The sequence below is a fragment of the Crinia signifera genome, chromosome 6 (assembly GCF_055691185.1).
Source record: "Crinia signifera chromosome 6, ASM5569118v1, whole genome shotgun sequence".
NCBI classification, from domain to species: Eukaryota; Metazoa; Chordata; class Amphibia; order Anura; family Myobatrachidae; genus Crinia; species Crinia signifera.
The window spans coordinates 247,291,919-247,307,892 of NC_139222.1; the positions used below are offsets into that span (position 1 = coordinate 247,291,919).

The window sequence follows — 15,974 nt, forward strand, 5'->3', positions numbered from 1 at the left end:
TAAGCTGAGTACACATATATACAATCGTCGGGCCGTTCTTCCGTTCTGGGACGAACGGCCATTCAATTATATAGGTGTGTACGCTGTCCCGATTCCCTCTGTACGATCGATAAACGGCCAAAAACGGTCTTGTCCGTCCATACTCGGTCGTTCGAAGGTTCAGTGCTGTTTAATATTCATCCGACCGGACGGGCCCATATCAGAACAAAAGTGCCGTGTGTGCGCACGTTCGATCGATATGCTGGCCGTTCTTGTGACTATACTGGCAAAGCTGGAACACCCATGTGGTCGTTCCATAGCTGCATGATTTCTCCTACAGCAAAAGAAGCGTTCACCTCTCCCCATGTGTATTTAAAGGAATAATCGTTGAAATATCTATGGCTTCATTCCCATTATACTTTATAGCATTTCAATAGGGAGTATATATAAAATATGTATAAGTATATCTGCTATAATCTGTTATCTATCTATATAGAAGTTTAGTCACCCTGCCGGCTGACTAAACTTCTATATATACGGGGTACGCGTCTAAAAATGAGTCAGCCGGCAAGCGTACCCGTCTTTATAGTGGTTTGCTATAAGCCTTTTCAAAGTGTTTTGGTATGCCCTTAACCCAGCCCATTATGATAATTTTGTTTATATATGACGTGTCAATAGCCCAAATCGAGAGAGTGTGCACGGTGGTACAATCTTTTTTTGACTGTTTGGAAGGGAGTAGATCGGAAGTCGCAAGTAAAATTGTACAGGTGTGTACGCGCGTATCGGCTGGTGTTTGTGGACAGTCGCGTGTATGGTCGATCCTGCTTTTAGATCCTTCCCCTCTCCACTGCCTCCTTCTACGACCATTCTCTCAACTCTGCCCTAGACCCCTGGCTATTACTATTAGACTATGACTGTCTCAAAAATAAAATGACACTTTTTCCTGTAGCTCTGCCATTTCACCTTCTAAACAGTACTAATTTAAGTCTTTTATTTGCTACCAGTTCTCAAAGCCTTGACACACTTAGCCACCTTCATTTTCCTCCTCTCCCTCTGGACACTTGACTCCTCCACCCACTTTACATTCAAAATATAAATTATCCCCTGTGACATCTCCCTTTTAAACCCCAATTGCCCCTATCGCTCCCCCCCCCCCCCCCCCCAGGCCTTCCAACACCTATCTCTCTGGGTTTTCTGTGGTTGAAGTGTGCGTGCGCTTTTTCCTCCACTCCTTGTGCCTCTGTGACCCTCCTTGTTCCTACAGCACCCATGTCCTTATTTCTCTTCCTCCTATACACTCTCCTCATGCTTCATACATGCCCATTTTTAATAAGCCCTCTCTTTGCACCACCTTCATTACTTCACATTTCAGATCATTCAGCCTTCAATACCATCTGTATGCCATTGATCCCAGCTGTTTGTTGTTGCCATCTTTAAAATGAAGGTCATTGTATTTCCATCTGTGAGGTCCCCAATCTCCCCTTTTCTCCATTGTCAATACCTCCCTCTCCTGTCTCCCAATTCACTGGGTGTCATCCTTGACTAAAGGTGCCCACATATGGTATGTTTTGTGCTTCAAGCATTTTGTACTAGATCACATCGCATCTACAGTAGTTCAAATGGAATGTGATGCACTACAACATTGCGATGTGAACTGCATGTGATGAGTTTTGAACTAAGGGGGTATTCAATGTCTGGCAAAAAATGAAAAACCTGCAATTTCTGACCATTTTTTGGGCAAATTCGACTCTCCATATTCAATCCCAGTGTTGATACCGACGCTGGAACCCCGACCGCCGCAATGCCGGCACTTTGTCCCTCTATGGGTGTCCATGACAGAGTGTAGTGAGGCACCGGGCCCACTGCTTGGCGAGCGCAGCAAGCCCGAAAGGGGGGGAGTCGGGATTTCAACCGCCGGGATTCCAACCGACGGCATCTCATACCGGACATGAAGAAAAATGTGTTGATGAAGTGGTGCTCAATGGCTAATGTAATGAGCGTATTTCACTCATGGGCATAGATGGAGTTCTGTACTATAAAGCTGTTTAAGCTGTGGAATTCCTTTCCAAGCACAACTTACATTTGTATTGTATGCCTCTCTAACAAGTAATGGTGTCTGTATCTGGATTATGCCAGTAATACAAGGCATTGTTTCTTTTCATATTAATGCTTTATTTTAGTTAGCCTGAGAATTGTATGTGACTGCTGCCTTTGCAGATATCTCATATTACTATTAAAATGATACAGTGGTTCCCACCCTGACATTCCAGAGCTTTCATAGTACCCTGAGAAGACCGTTTAACAATTCTCCGACAGTGTTATATCATTTGTTTTACTGAGGTTGGGGAAGAACAGTAGAATATAATAACTTTGTATTGATATATATATATACATATATATATATATATATATATATATATATATATAACAACAATTCTCCAAAATTGCGCTATTAAAATACAATTTTTGGTGGTCGCTGCTGACACTATCCCCTACTAGTTGGCATAGAAAACACCTAACTACACCTACAATAGTGTCCTCAGCGCCCTCAATCAGTAATGTCCATCAAACATTTCAATATATAATACAAATATGTAAAAAATATTAACACCGTTGTAGTGGTTCTTTTTGTGAGAAGCTTTTCTCTTTTTATTTTCAGTACATGTGACCAATACCCAACGCGTTTCGTCTCGTTAGAGACTTTATCAGGGGTTCATGATCTAAAACCGTAACATACATTTTATAAGAAACATGATTTTTCTGGACATTACATTTACATATGACAGATAAAATAATATTCATTACATTACATAAAAGTACAAATAAGGTACATTAAAAATACATATACAGTACATGAAAATACATACATACATAAAAATACATATACGGTACATAAAATAGAGGAGGGGAGACTCAGATGAAGGAGAACGAAGAGGACTTATTTTTATATAAATATAGATTCAAGACAGATACTCTGTTTCAGAGGTACATACCTTAAAAATAAAATGTATTTAACCCTTCAGGGTCCAAAGGCATATGTATGTATTTTCATGTACTGTATATGTATTTTTTATGTACCTTATTTGTACTTTATATAAATTGAGCTGTGCTTATTTTCCCAATAATTAAACCCAGTCCCTTCTAATTTCCAGTCTTTTGGTGTTCGGTAGGTATGTAAAGTATGTCTGTCTATCTGCATTTAAATGAGTGGCTTCAAGACAATCAGATTATAAAGTAGTTACTTCGGTGAGAATATAACTGGAGCGAAATGGAAACTTCATTTTAAGTCTAATATTAGACCCTGCTTTGGAAAATTCCTTTTAAATGATCACAAGCTGAGAATAGCTAAAGAATTCCAACTTTCAGCAAACAGCATTCACCAAGAATTTTTAACCACTTACGACAGACCCTGGGAAAATTGTATTTATTGAGTTGCTTTCATTGTTTATATCAGCTGGAAGAAGGTCTTCATTCCCGGCCTCATTTCTCTCTAGCGCTATTTTAGCCGCGCAAAAAAAAATATTTTTATCTCATTTTTGGGCTAATGTGTTATTTTAGTATTCCTTACATGTTGGAAAATTCACGCTATTTTGGTGCAATGCCATAAATGGCCGGACTTCTCGGATGGAATGTGGCTCTTGAGGTAGTTGGCGCTGCACTGGAGACATCGATTAGCTTGTTTTAACTTTGGGGGTCACACCAATTCAGAGCAAAGGGTACGATGTGCTGTTTGCTTTTTAAAACACCAGAATTTGCCTCCTTTGGGGACTAAAATCAGCCCCACCTTGCACAAAAGTGATTGGAGCCACATGAGGCAGTGAACACTGTTGTGCAAATCTCGGCCGCTGTTGTGATGACTTGCACCTGCAAGGTCATTGCCCTAAATAGGATTGACCTCTTGGACCATTTGGCTTTAGTCACTTATACTTGGCATTTAAATAATGGTTTTCTATCCAACGATAATCATGGACTGTCACTACCGCAGAGCAAGTAGCTGGTTTGTCCATATTCAAGAGAATTCAGCCTATCCGATCCCTAGTAAAGAGTAACATCACTGATTTGCTCCATGACCAGTACTCGGGAGGAACTGGGTCATGCTAAATTTATAGGCTGCTTCTCTGTTGCTGAGGCATGTGTTTGGGCTGAATCAATATTCTCAAAAAAGTCTACCCATTAGCTGGGAGCTGTTGACGATACTGCGGCACTGGCATGGGTATTATAGGAGTCTGTGTTGTTACTCATCTCTATAGCATTATCCGGTACTATCTAACAACCAGATTCACTGCTAATCACAGACATAAACATTTTAACCCCTTCGGAGTTATGTCCGGAAATTTCTCGGGCTGAGCTGCACTGCAGAAGTGGTCTCTCCTGAGACATTTCCGGACATGTTCCTATAAAGAAAGGGTGCGCCAGTGGTTCCTCCAGTGGTGAACCCACAGGCGCACCACCATCCCCCCTGTTGCTGATCCTTGATGGATTCAAGTCGCATATTATGTAGGATAGTCAGAAAATAGATATATGTGGGCACTTATATATGTAATGTATGATGATTAAATATATGATGTCCTAAATAGATCTACCAATTTTCACTAAATCTATGCATCATTAAAGACATCCACAAAACATGACTTGGTCGTACTGCAGGTTTAAGGCTGCGAACAAGTTGTAAAGTGAGGTGCGCAAACAACAGTGCCTGGTGAGAGGGTAGTCAGCCCACTAGGTAATGGAAACAAAGAAAAAGCTATACCAGTACTGGCTGAAATTTTGTTATAAAAGATGGTTTATCAATTTAGACAATTTATTAGCAATCTACAGTGGGGATCGAATGTTTGGGCACCCCAGGCATAAATTCATTTTAATGTGCAAAAAAGAAGCCAAGGAAAGATGGAAAAATCTCCAAAAGGCATCAAATTACAGATTAGACACTCTTATAACATGTCAAAAAAAGTTTGATTTTATTTCCATCATTTACACTTTCAAACTAACAGAAAACAAAAAATGAGGTCTGCAAAAGTTTGGGCACCCTGCAGAGTTAATAGCATGCACCGCCCCCTTTGGACAGCTGAGACCTGGCATTGTTCTCAATCATTGTCTGGAAAGACCAGATGATTGTCAATCTCAAAGGTTTTAAAAGCCCAGACTCATGTGACCTTGACCCAACAATCAGCACCATGGGTTCCTCTAAGCAGTTTTGTAGAACACTGAAACTGAGAATAGTTGATGCTCACAAAGCAGGAGAAGGCTATAAGAAGATCGCAAAGTGTTATCAGATGCCCATATCCTCTGTTCGGAATGTAATAAAAAAAAGGGCAGTCATCAGGGTACTTGTGTAATAACTGGGCGCCCGATTTTGAGATAGGATCAGAAAAATTGCATCGCATGCAACCAAATCGCATGCGATGCGATCAACGCGATTTTCAATAGGATTCAACGTTAAAATGGTCCTGTTCATTTACCCACTATCCAAGTGGGCATAGAGTTGTGAAAAAGCTGAAGTTAAAGAGAGGCTGGCTTCTACAAATGGATAATGATCCTAAACACACCTCAAAATCCACGGTTGATTACATCAAGAGGCGTAAACTGAAGGTTTTGCCATGGCCTTCACAATCTCCTGACCTCAACATAATTGAAAATTTATGGATATACCTTAAAAGAACAGTGCGTCACAGACAGCCCAGGAATCTCAAAGAACTGGAAGACTTTTGTAAGGAAGAATGGGCGAAGATACCTCAAACAAGAATTGAAACTCTTGGCTGGCAACAAAAAGCGTTTACAAGCTGTGATACTTGCCAAAGTGGGCAGTACAAGGTATTAACTCTGCAAGGTGCCTAAACTTTTGCAGACAGCATTTTTTGGTTTCTGTGATTTTGAAAGTATAACTTTTTTTGACATGTTATAAGAATGTCTAATCTGTAATTTAATGCCTTTTGGAGGTTTTTCCATCTTTCCTTGGCTTCTTTTTACACATTAAAATAAATTTTTGCCTGGGGTGTGAAACTTTCGATCCCCACTGTATATATGAAATAATAAATAAAATCAGTATTCAAAGGGCTTGTAAGGACCATTGGAATACAATAAGAGCAGATGTCCCAGGACTCTGGCCTTTTTCAATTAAGCTAGTCCCAAGATGATAGCACGAGGTAGCTTTCTCAGGTGGAACCATGGTGTGTCAGGAAAGGTGCTGCACATTTGAAGGAGCTAGGACCCAGAATGGTGTCCTGGTCAGGTAATTTACTTAGGAAGAGGTGTCCCAGTCTAATGGTGCTCAAGTATCCCAGTAGTAGGTAAATAGTTCAACGCGTTTGTCTGGTTAGTTTTAGGTTCCAGCTTCTTCAGGAGCAAGTACTTGCTGGGACACTTGAGCACCATTATACATCACTGTGACACCTCTTCCTAGGTGACACCATTCTGGGACCTTGCTCCTTCAATTGTGCAGCACCTTTTCTGACACACTTTGGCTCCACCTGAGAAAGCTACCATGTGCTACCATCTTGGGACTGCAGCATTGGTCCTTTAGCACTACAGGATTGGATCAAGCGGTTCTCCATCAGGAATTAAAAGCTGCCTAGCTTAATTGGAAAAGTCTTCAGCCAGCGCTGGTATCTTTTTCTTTGTTTCCTTGATACTGCAAACCTATGCTTTATAGTGCTTCATACTTCAGTGATTAGAAATAAGCCTTTGTTTTATGTACAGTAGGAATCCATGTCTACTTTTTAGGTTATGCCTCCTGGATATAAATCCAGAGGTGCCTTAGTGGTTTCCCATTTCCTAGTGAATTGATACCCTGCATTATACCAATTTCTTTTTAGAATCTTTTCTTGCCACCCAGGCCTCCTCTGTGCTGCTGTCCGCACTCATGCATAGCAGTGTATTTTATATTGGGCAGCACGGACGGTGTAATGGTTAGCATTACTGCCTCACAGCGCTGAGGTCATGGGTTTGATCCCCACCATGGCTCTAACTGTGCGGAGTTTGTATATTCTCCCCGTGCTTGCGTGGGTTTACTCCGGGCACTCCGGTTTCCTCCCACTATCCAAAAATATACACATAGGTTAATTGGCTTCCAACAAAAAATTAACCCTAGAATGTCTGTGTGTGCGTGTACATGTGGTAGGGAATATAGATTGTAAGCTCCACTGGGGCAGGGACTGATGTGAATGTTCAAATATTCTCTGTAAAGCGCTGCGTCATATGTATGCGCTATATAAGAAACTGTTAATTAAATAAATAAATATTGTAGCTCCACACGCCTTATACCTGCTTCTTATTTTACTAGCCAATCAGATACTGGCACCCTGGTGTAATTAGAGAAAAATCCTAATGTGTTATTCTCTCTGCAGGTAAATCCCACCTGGCAATAGTACAGAGGGTGAACAATGAAGGGGAAGGGGACCCGTTTTATGAGGTGCTCGGAATTGTCACCTTGGAAGATGTTATAGAAGAAATCATCAAATCTGAGATCTTAGATGAGACCGATTTATACAGTAAGTTGTTGAAATAATGTTTAACTAGAAAAGGTGACATGCAAAGATTTTGTACAAGTTTGTGAAGCTTAATCACAGATGCTATTAGTTTACACCAGCGTTAATGCTTTTCTTAATAAAGCTGTATGAACAGTACATAGTGATTTCATCATTTTCTCAGTGATGTCATTAATATTTTTCATGTGTTTTATATTTCCCATGTCATCCAGTTTATTTGTGTTTTCATGAGGTCAGCAATTTGATTCAGAAGGAAAACTTGTTTAATACTAAGAATGACTTACTATTGTTGATTAATTGATCTTTTATTGATCATACAGTAAGCTGACAGCCTCCATGATTTGGTTCCTAATGCGCTGTTGTCTGTTCTTTCTTATAATGCCTCTTACACTCTACTTTACTATCAGGAGCAGATTACTATAATGGTGCCAATACATTTGTGTGATGGTATGCGATACCGCGCTGCGATTTCCCTTGAAGCTCCCCATGCTATAAATCGCACCTCAAGTGCTTTTTTTGGCATTCGGTTTGCATGTGATAAATCGCATGCCCCTTGCGACCTAAAATCAGGTGTTGGAATAAGGACTGGGCTAAATAAACTGGCAGATCGCACAGTACATTGCGATAAATCGCACGTGATTAAAAACCACATTTTTGCGATAAATATTATGTGCGGCACATAATATCTTGAAATTCGAGATCCGACCAATCGCGTTGGCTGACATATGCGATTGGCATGCAATTTGTAGGTGCGATTTATCGAAATCACATGATTGTACCCGAGATCTAACAAGTGTATGGGCACCATAACAATGCATATTGTAAACTACTTGTAGAAATCATTATAATATTCATTCCCAGCTCATACGAGGCGTTTATTGATTTATAGTGCTCTTTTCATAGGGCAGATTCAGTAGTCGGACAGAACCTCACTGAAAGAGGTATACTGCTTAATTTTAAGGTAGTGAAACAGCCCTTATGAATCTCAGAGGTACATGCAAAAATGAATGGTGCGTTACATATTGCAGTACTGAAAATACATACAGCCGTACATCACTGATCCCCACAAGTAATTGAATCGGCCCCATATCTGCGATAGTAACAGAAAACCGGATAAACGTGCGTATTGACATGCCAATGCTTGTTATTTCATGTGCTCACTATTAGTTATTGACCAATCTTAATATGAATTCTTGCTCTTTTAATGCGCAATATGTGACCTCACAGACTCTGGGACCGTAAACTGAGCCCATTTTGTAATGTAGCGAATCAATTTACTAAAACCCAGTACCTTTTGTAAAGTCATTGGGCCAGATGCACTAAGCTTCAAAAGTGCTAAAATGGAGAGTGATAAATAGCCAGCCAATCAGCTCCTGCCTGCCATGTTACAAGCTGTGTTTGAAAAAATGTCAGGAGCTGATTGGTTGGTTGTTTTTTCACTCTCCATTTTATCACTTTTGAAGCTTAGTGCATCTGGCCCATTGTATTAAGCCCCATACACACTAAGTGATAGTTTGAAACAAAATATCGCTTATTTTGGCCCTTTTGAGTGATCGTAGTGGATATTTTGAGGAGCTCTTCCAGCAACGCTGGCACTCAAAGGGTTAAAGAGTTTGTTTTCCTTACATTATCAACGTAAACTGCGTTTGTGTGCCTATGCGAACGCGTTACTAGATCTGTGCATAGCAGCTTTTCCCATTTTTGTTTTCTTTAAATCAATCAGCTGATAACCGGACGAAAAAGAAAATAACCCACCGAGAGAGGAAGCAAGACTTCTCCGCTTTTAAACAGACCGACAACGAGATGAAGGTTAAAATCTCACCACAACTACTTCTGGCTATGCACCGTTTCCTGGCAACAGGCGAGTTCAGCTTATCACAGCATGAGATCATTAACAACCTCAGCACTTGCTCCTAACACTAGATAGGCGGAGAAAGGGTAGTGAGGCTTGGAGTCATTCCCAATATACCTCCTGTGCACACACGTGCCCTCACTTCCTGTGTTTGGCTGAGAGACACTTTTTCTGTTCCTACGCAAGGCCGAATGGTGTACAAGGTCAACACCTTTTCCATAGTAAATCTCCTTGTCTGAGAGTTAAGAATGGAGACACTAACAAAACTGCCTGATAAACAGGAATTCGGAAACAAAGACCTTTTATTTAAGGTGGATTTGTCCACAGACCACATTTTACACACCAGCTTCAAGTTAATTTTGGAAACGAGCACCCCTCTGTTCCGCAGCTGGTTTGGTTTTAGACCCCTCTCATTGATCCCTCCTGCTGTTCAGTTGATCTGTGTGTCACAACATACAATGACTGGCCCTCTCTGTTCTCACTTGCAGTGAGTGAGTTGCAGACTGCAAGCTGATATGAATTCATTGGAACCAATACGTTCCATCTGTATGTCTGATTCCATCCTTTTATACATGTATTTTATGCGCTTTTCAGTTGGAAGCAGTGATCAAACAAACTGGGTAGTTACAAACAGTCAAACTGACAGGAGGGCCCTGCTCGCAAGCTTACAGCATGAGTTTTAATACCAGTGGGTAACATTCCTCACACAGTACTTTGATAATCGAGGTTCTAGAACTGTGAATGTATTAATGAATGACTGACTTTGCAGCGGGTTGTACTTAGATGTGAAGTACGTGTAAGTAACTGTGCAGTATTTTCCCTGCAGAAGTGGAAGCCTTTAGTCCTTCTCAGATGTCAGAGAAGATTCTCCTGAGGCTGCTGAAGCACCCCAATGTCATTCAGGAGCTAAAGTTTGATGAAAAGAACAAAAAGTCTCCTGAATACTACCTCTACCAGAGAAATAAACCAGTAGATTACTTTGTGCTGGTTTTACAGGTCAGACTCTCACCAATGTTATGCCCCCTAATCATTTTGTCAAATGATCGCCTATCAAGGCTCATTGTGTGGTTTTATATACATTTTAACAAAAATGTTTTTTATATTATGGTCGGCAATATGGATGGTGTAATGGCTAGCATACTCGCCTCATAGCAGTAGGTCATGGGTTCGAATCCCACCAAGTTTTGTGAAGTTTGTATATTCTTCACACACTTATGTGGTTTTACTCCAGTTACTCTGCTCAACTCCCACAATCCAAGAATATATTGACGTGTGTTTTAGGGTAGACTAGATGGGCCAAGTGGTTCTCATCTCCCGTCAAATTCTAGGGTTCTATCCTGTTCTAATTGATGATGATTAGTAGGTTTTGCATTCAGACCGGTTTATGTGCGTTTTAGTAACTAGGTTGTTTTCATGACTATGTACAGATGTGTCCACATACCGTATTGCTGCAGAATGCAAAGCATCCATTCTTGGCGTGCAGGGGTCCCGTCTATTTTAAACATGCCACTTGTATGCCTGTGTGTGTGAGTCTGAATCTGTATACAAAGTGCTGTGATGCAGCGATTGTACCTTTTTTTTTTTCACACAAACTTCCGTTGTGCTTTGTATGCAGATTCAGACTCAGTCGCACACAGCTATACTGGTGCCACGTATCAATTTAGCGATGTCTCATGAAACGACTACACCACTAGTAAAGGTGACTCACGCCAGACATCTCCCACTGCATGGTATATTGAGACTAGGTATATGAGAACACATCTGTAAATAATGATTTTATATGCATAAATATAGATCTTTTACATTTTACTTTTAGTGATAAATGATGTAATAGTAAACGGTAATGAATTATGGGATTTGGGGTTTGATTATTTAGGGCTTGACTAATTTCTTGCAGACTAGATTTAAGGTACCCACATACTAGAGAGATCTGTGATCTTAAGATTCATCTCAAGATTTCCCTTGAACTCCCAGTCAGTCCTGGACAAGAGATTTCATATAAAGAGTATCTAAGATTTATCTTAGGATTTTAGAAAATGTGAATCTTTGGTGGCATACCGGGAAATTTTCCGGACTGAGCTGCGCTGCCGGTGCATGCCACGGACGTGTAGGTGTGCGCCATCATTGCTCCCCCACACACACGTTGGGCGCCCCGCTGACCGTACATTGCCCCTGCAGCCAATCTCTTGGAGGCCCGATCAGCCGAGCGCTCTAACCTGCCCGAAGGCTCCCAATTGCTCGAATACCCGAGCATCCGAAGTCACCAGAATACCTAAGCTAGCGCAAACACGTCCAAGCAGCTGAACTCCCAAATACCCAACTGCGTGAGCATGCAAACATGCCCAAACACCCAAGTGCGCCGAACATCCAAATCCATAACCACCCGAGCATGTTAGTCCCACAGATCTTTAGCTGCTTCTTCTGATCTTTCCTGCAGCAAGTAAGATCAAAAGATCCAGTTACAGATCCGAGGGAGTTGTATCAGATCATGATGCTGTGCAATAGAGAACAAAGAGTGGTTGTGAGCAGGGTTCAGTACTAGGGCACATTTTATTTAACACATTTATTAACGATATTGGGGTGGGAATACTAAGCAATGTATCCATCTTTGCTGATGACACAAAATTGAGCAGAGTTATTAAATCAAAAGAGGATGTCTCCGCGCTTCAAAATGATCTTGACAATCTAGAGGAGTGGGAAAAAAAGTGGAAGATGAGGTTCAGTGTGGATGAATGCAAGGTTATGCACCTTGGGAGACACAACCAGTGTGCTAGTTATAACCTAAGTGGGGAGGCATTGGGTAATTCAGTACTTGAAAAGGATCTAGGAGTCCAAATAGACAACAAACTGGGGTTTAGTGTTCAAACAGAATTCTAGAATGTATTAAAAGGAGCATGGAAACTAGGGACTCAAAAGTAATTACCGTATATACTCGAGTATAAGTCCACCCGAATATAAGCCGAGGCACCTAATTTTACAACAAAAAAACTGGGAAAACGTATTGACTCAAGTGGGACCCTCACTCGACTATAAGCCGAGGGGGGCTTTTTCAGCATAAAAAATGTTCTGAAAACTAGGCTTATACTTGAGTATATATGGTATGCCTCTGTACAAATCATTGGTTAGACCTCACCTCGAATACGGAGTACAATTCTGGGCCCCACACTATAAAAGGGACATAATAGAATTAGAAAAAACCCAAAGAAGAGCAACAAAGCTAATTAGGGGAATGGAGAATTTAAGCTACGAGGACAGATTGAGCAATTCGGGACTATTTACACTCGAGAAAAGACATTTAAGGGGGGACATGCTTAACATGTACAAATATATCAAGGACCAATATAAGGAACTGTCAAGCACCCTTTTTACTGCAAGAAAGAAATCTAGGACACGAGGGCACGAGTTTAGATTAGAAGAAATAAGATTTTGTTCCCTTAGAAGGAAAAATTTCTTTACGGTCAGAGCAGTCAAACTGTGGAACTCTCTTCCTGGAGAAGTGGTGTCGGCAGACACAATAAATATGTTTAAAATAAGGTTGGACAAACATTTATTGGTTAAAAACATCCACGGGTACAGATAAGAATCATAATCTGTCTTTAAAAATATCAGAATATACTATATAACAAGGGATAAACTATTAAAACCTAGGTTGAACTCGATGGACGCAGCCTAATCTACGATGTAACTATGATGGTTCACGATTGCGAACGATTTGCGTTAAAAATCATCTGAAAAATCGTTGTACTGTGTGTGCACCTTAAGTGTACACAAAGGAGGCAGCCATGTGGTAGACTGAATAAATGTTCATAAAAATCATGGTGGAGATGCATGAAGCCGTGAAGTTGCCCAGCCTGTCATTTATGTAGCACATCCTATTAAATGACAGAAGCTCATTGGTTGGTTTGATGAACCAATCTTTTCCTATTGCTCTACAGCATGGAAAAAAACAAGACTGTATGTCCGGATTTAGTATTAGTAGGTTGGTGACTTCCAGCTCCCTTCTAAATCACAATGCTATTATAAAGCTGCCCAGTGCTTGTGCCTAGGGAGGCCAATCCCGGGATCGGGATCGGCGGGATCCCGGGATTTTGGCCTAAAAAAGGCGGGATTTCAATCCCGGGATTGAGCCTTCCAATCCCGGGAATGCGGGATTAGTGCCCGATAGTAAAATACCGACAGACAGCAGTGTGGCTGATAGGAACAGTGTGCTGTAGCGGCATCATGGCGGTGGCCGGGCTGCGCAGCGTGACCCCTGACATCACGTCACGCTGCACAGCCCGGCGACTGTCATACCGCTATAGCACACTGTTCTGTACTAGGTTGCCTGGCCACACACCTGCCCGCTGTGCAGCTCATCCTCCCTGGCCGCCCGCTGTGCAGCTCATCCTCCCTGGCCGCCCGCTGTGCAGCTCATCCTCCCTGGCCGTCCGCTGTGCAGCTCGTCCTACCTGGCCGTCCGCTGTGCAGCTCGTCCTACCTGGCCGTCCGCTGTGCAGCTCGTCCTACCTGGCTGCCCGCTGTGCAGCTCATCCTCCCTGGCCACCCGCTGTGCAGCTCGTCCTACCTGGCCGTCCGCTGTGCAGCTCATCCTCCCTGGCTGCCCGCTGTGCAGCTCATCCTCCCTGGCCGCCCGCTGTGCAGCTCGTCCTACCTGGCCGTCCGCTGTGCAGCTCGTCCTACCTGGCCGCCCGCTGTGCAGCTCGTCCTACCTGGCCGCCCGCTGTGCAGCTCGTCCTACCTGGCCACCCGCTTGCTGGAGATGTTCCTGCTACTGCCTGTCACCACCTCCATGTAAGTGACAGTGCAGTGCAGGCAGGGGGATAGTGGTTTGGGATTATTCTGCCTTTAATTGATTTACGGTGTGGGCAGTTTGGGGGGATGGGGACAGCTGTGTTTTTTTGTTTTTTTTTTGTATCAGGGAGGCCAATCCCGGGATCCCGGGAATCCCGGGATTGAGCATTTTTCAATCCCGAATCCCGGGATTGAAAAAATGCCCCGGGATTGGCATCCCTACTTGTGCCCAACTTACTTGTATCACAAAGTGGTTTCTCAGGCAGGTTTGTGTTCTCCTCACATGGATACGCTCTGAATAAAGCCCAGTATATCATCTGTATAGTAAAGGCGCATGCTGTAGGACTCTCAGATCTAATCTCATACAAATCAGCTCTCCCAAATTGAATGCAACATATGCGAACATACAGTGACAATACAACAGATGCTCTGTCAATCATTCTGACCCTTATAAGTCTCTAAAAAATGGTGCACATATGGGGGATACTATACACTTGGAAAGGGATTCTCTACTGCCTTTAGATTAAGATGCAAAAAAACTTTTACGTTGTCTGATGAATATGCTATAAACAAAGTAAAATATAAAGTGAATATTTGTGTCCTTGGAGCATTAAGTACATGTAAATATTGGCCAGCATGTGAATGTGTAAAATATAATATTATTATTTATTAAGTTTCTTATATAGCGCATACAGATTCCGCAAGCTTTACAGAGAATATTAGAACATTCACATCAGTCCCTGCCCCAGTGGAGCTTACAATCTATATTCCCTACCACATGTACACAGACATTCTAGGGTTAATTTGTTGGGAGCCAATTAGCCTACCAGTATATTTTTGGATTGTGGGAGGAAACCAGAGTACCCAGAGGAAACCCACGCAAGCACGGGGAGAATATACAAACTCCGTACAGTTAGAGCCATGGTGGGAATGGAACCCATGACCTTAGCACTGAGAGGCAGTAATGCTAACCATTACACCATCTGTAAAGAATGCCTCTGTACTCCTAGGTACCCCACTTCCAGGCACCATACCTCACTCTTTAAGGGGCCAACACTCCGTATTCTGTCCGTTATCCTGTGTGACACTTGTTCTTATGTGATTGTCATACAAGCACTGACCTGCACCATCTCCAGCACAGAATGCAATGCTGTGTTTCTGCGTAGCTGGAAGCCATTACATCATTAATATGACCATATACCATATTTATCTGCAGGGGAAAGCAGAAGTGGAAGCCGGGAAGGAAGGGATGAAGTTTGAAGCCGGTGCCTTTTCCTACTATGGAGTGATGGCACTCACAGCGTCCCCAGGTAGTCCGTTTCTCTTTCATCTGGTGAATGTACTGTATGTCAGTCTGCATCAACCTGACTACACCCGTATCTGCCTTCGTAGGACTTGGTATAGCAGGTAGCTGGGTTATTGTCCTTGCCCTGGTATACAGCCCAGCCTTACTGTACATCTATGTTCCCAATGTACTCCTACAGGCATGGCTGATCAGTGAAGAAAGAAGCAAGAAGCCTCATGCAATGAGTGTACAACTGTAAGACATTGGTGACCTATAGGAGAGAAACCACTTACATATACTGTAGCACACATGTTTTTGTTAAAGGCTGCTGCAAACATAGGTAGAGGTGTACATCTTGTATGCTACCTGTAGGGAGAGATTAATGGGTTGCAGCAAAATCTATACAAGATTACAATATATGTGTGTATGTATGTATGTATGTATGTATGTATGTATACATATGTGTGTGTGTATATAATAATTCTGAGAGTTGATCCTATTAATGCATGTCATTGTAAACTGTCTGGCAGTTACATTTACCAGGGTTATCTACAAGCGTTTGGCCTAAGTGCAGTTGCTGTGC

General features: G+C 42.1%; 1 protein-coding gene across 4 annotated transcripts in view; it reads left to right on the forward strand.

Moving 5' to 3' along the window:
- The window catches only part of CNNM2 (cyclin and CBS domain divalent metal cation transport mediator 2), a 106,309-nt gene that overhangs the window by 65,342 nt on the left and 24,993 nt on the right, over positions 1–15,974 (forward strand). For 2 of the 4 annotated variants that reach the window (XM_083149252.1, XM_083149254.1), the window contains exons 2-5: positions 7,323–7,466; positions 9,187–9,324; positions 10,142–10,311; positions 15,323–15,419. In XM_083149252.1, coding sequence (XP_083005378.1) covers positions 7,323–7,466; positions 9,187–9,324; positions 10,142–10,311; positions 15,323–15,419 — 549 coding nt within the window. The remainder of the gene's footprint in view (positions 1–7,322; positions 7,467–9,186; positions 9,325–10,141; positions 10,312–15,322; positions 15,420–15,974) is intronic. The other 2 variants (XM_083149253.1, XM_083149255.1) reach the window with 1 other exon arrangement.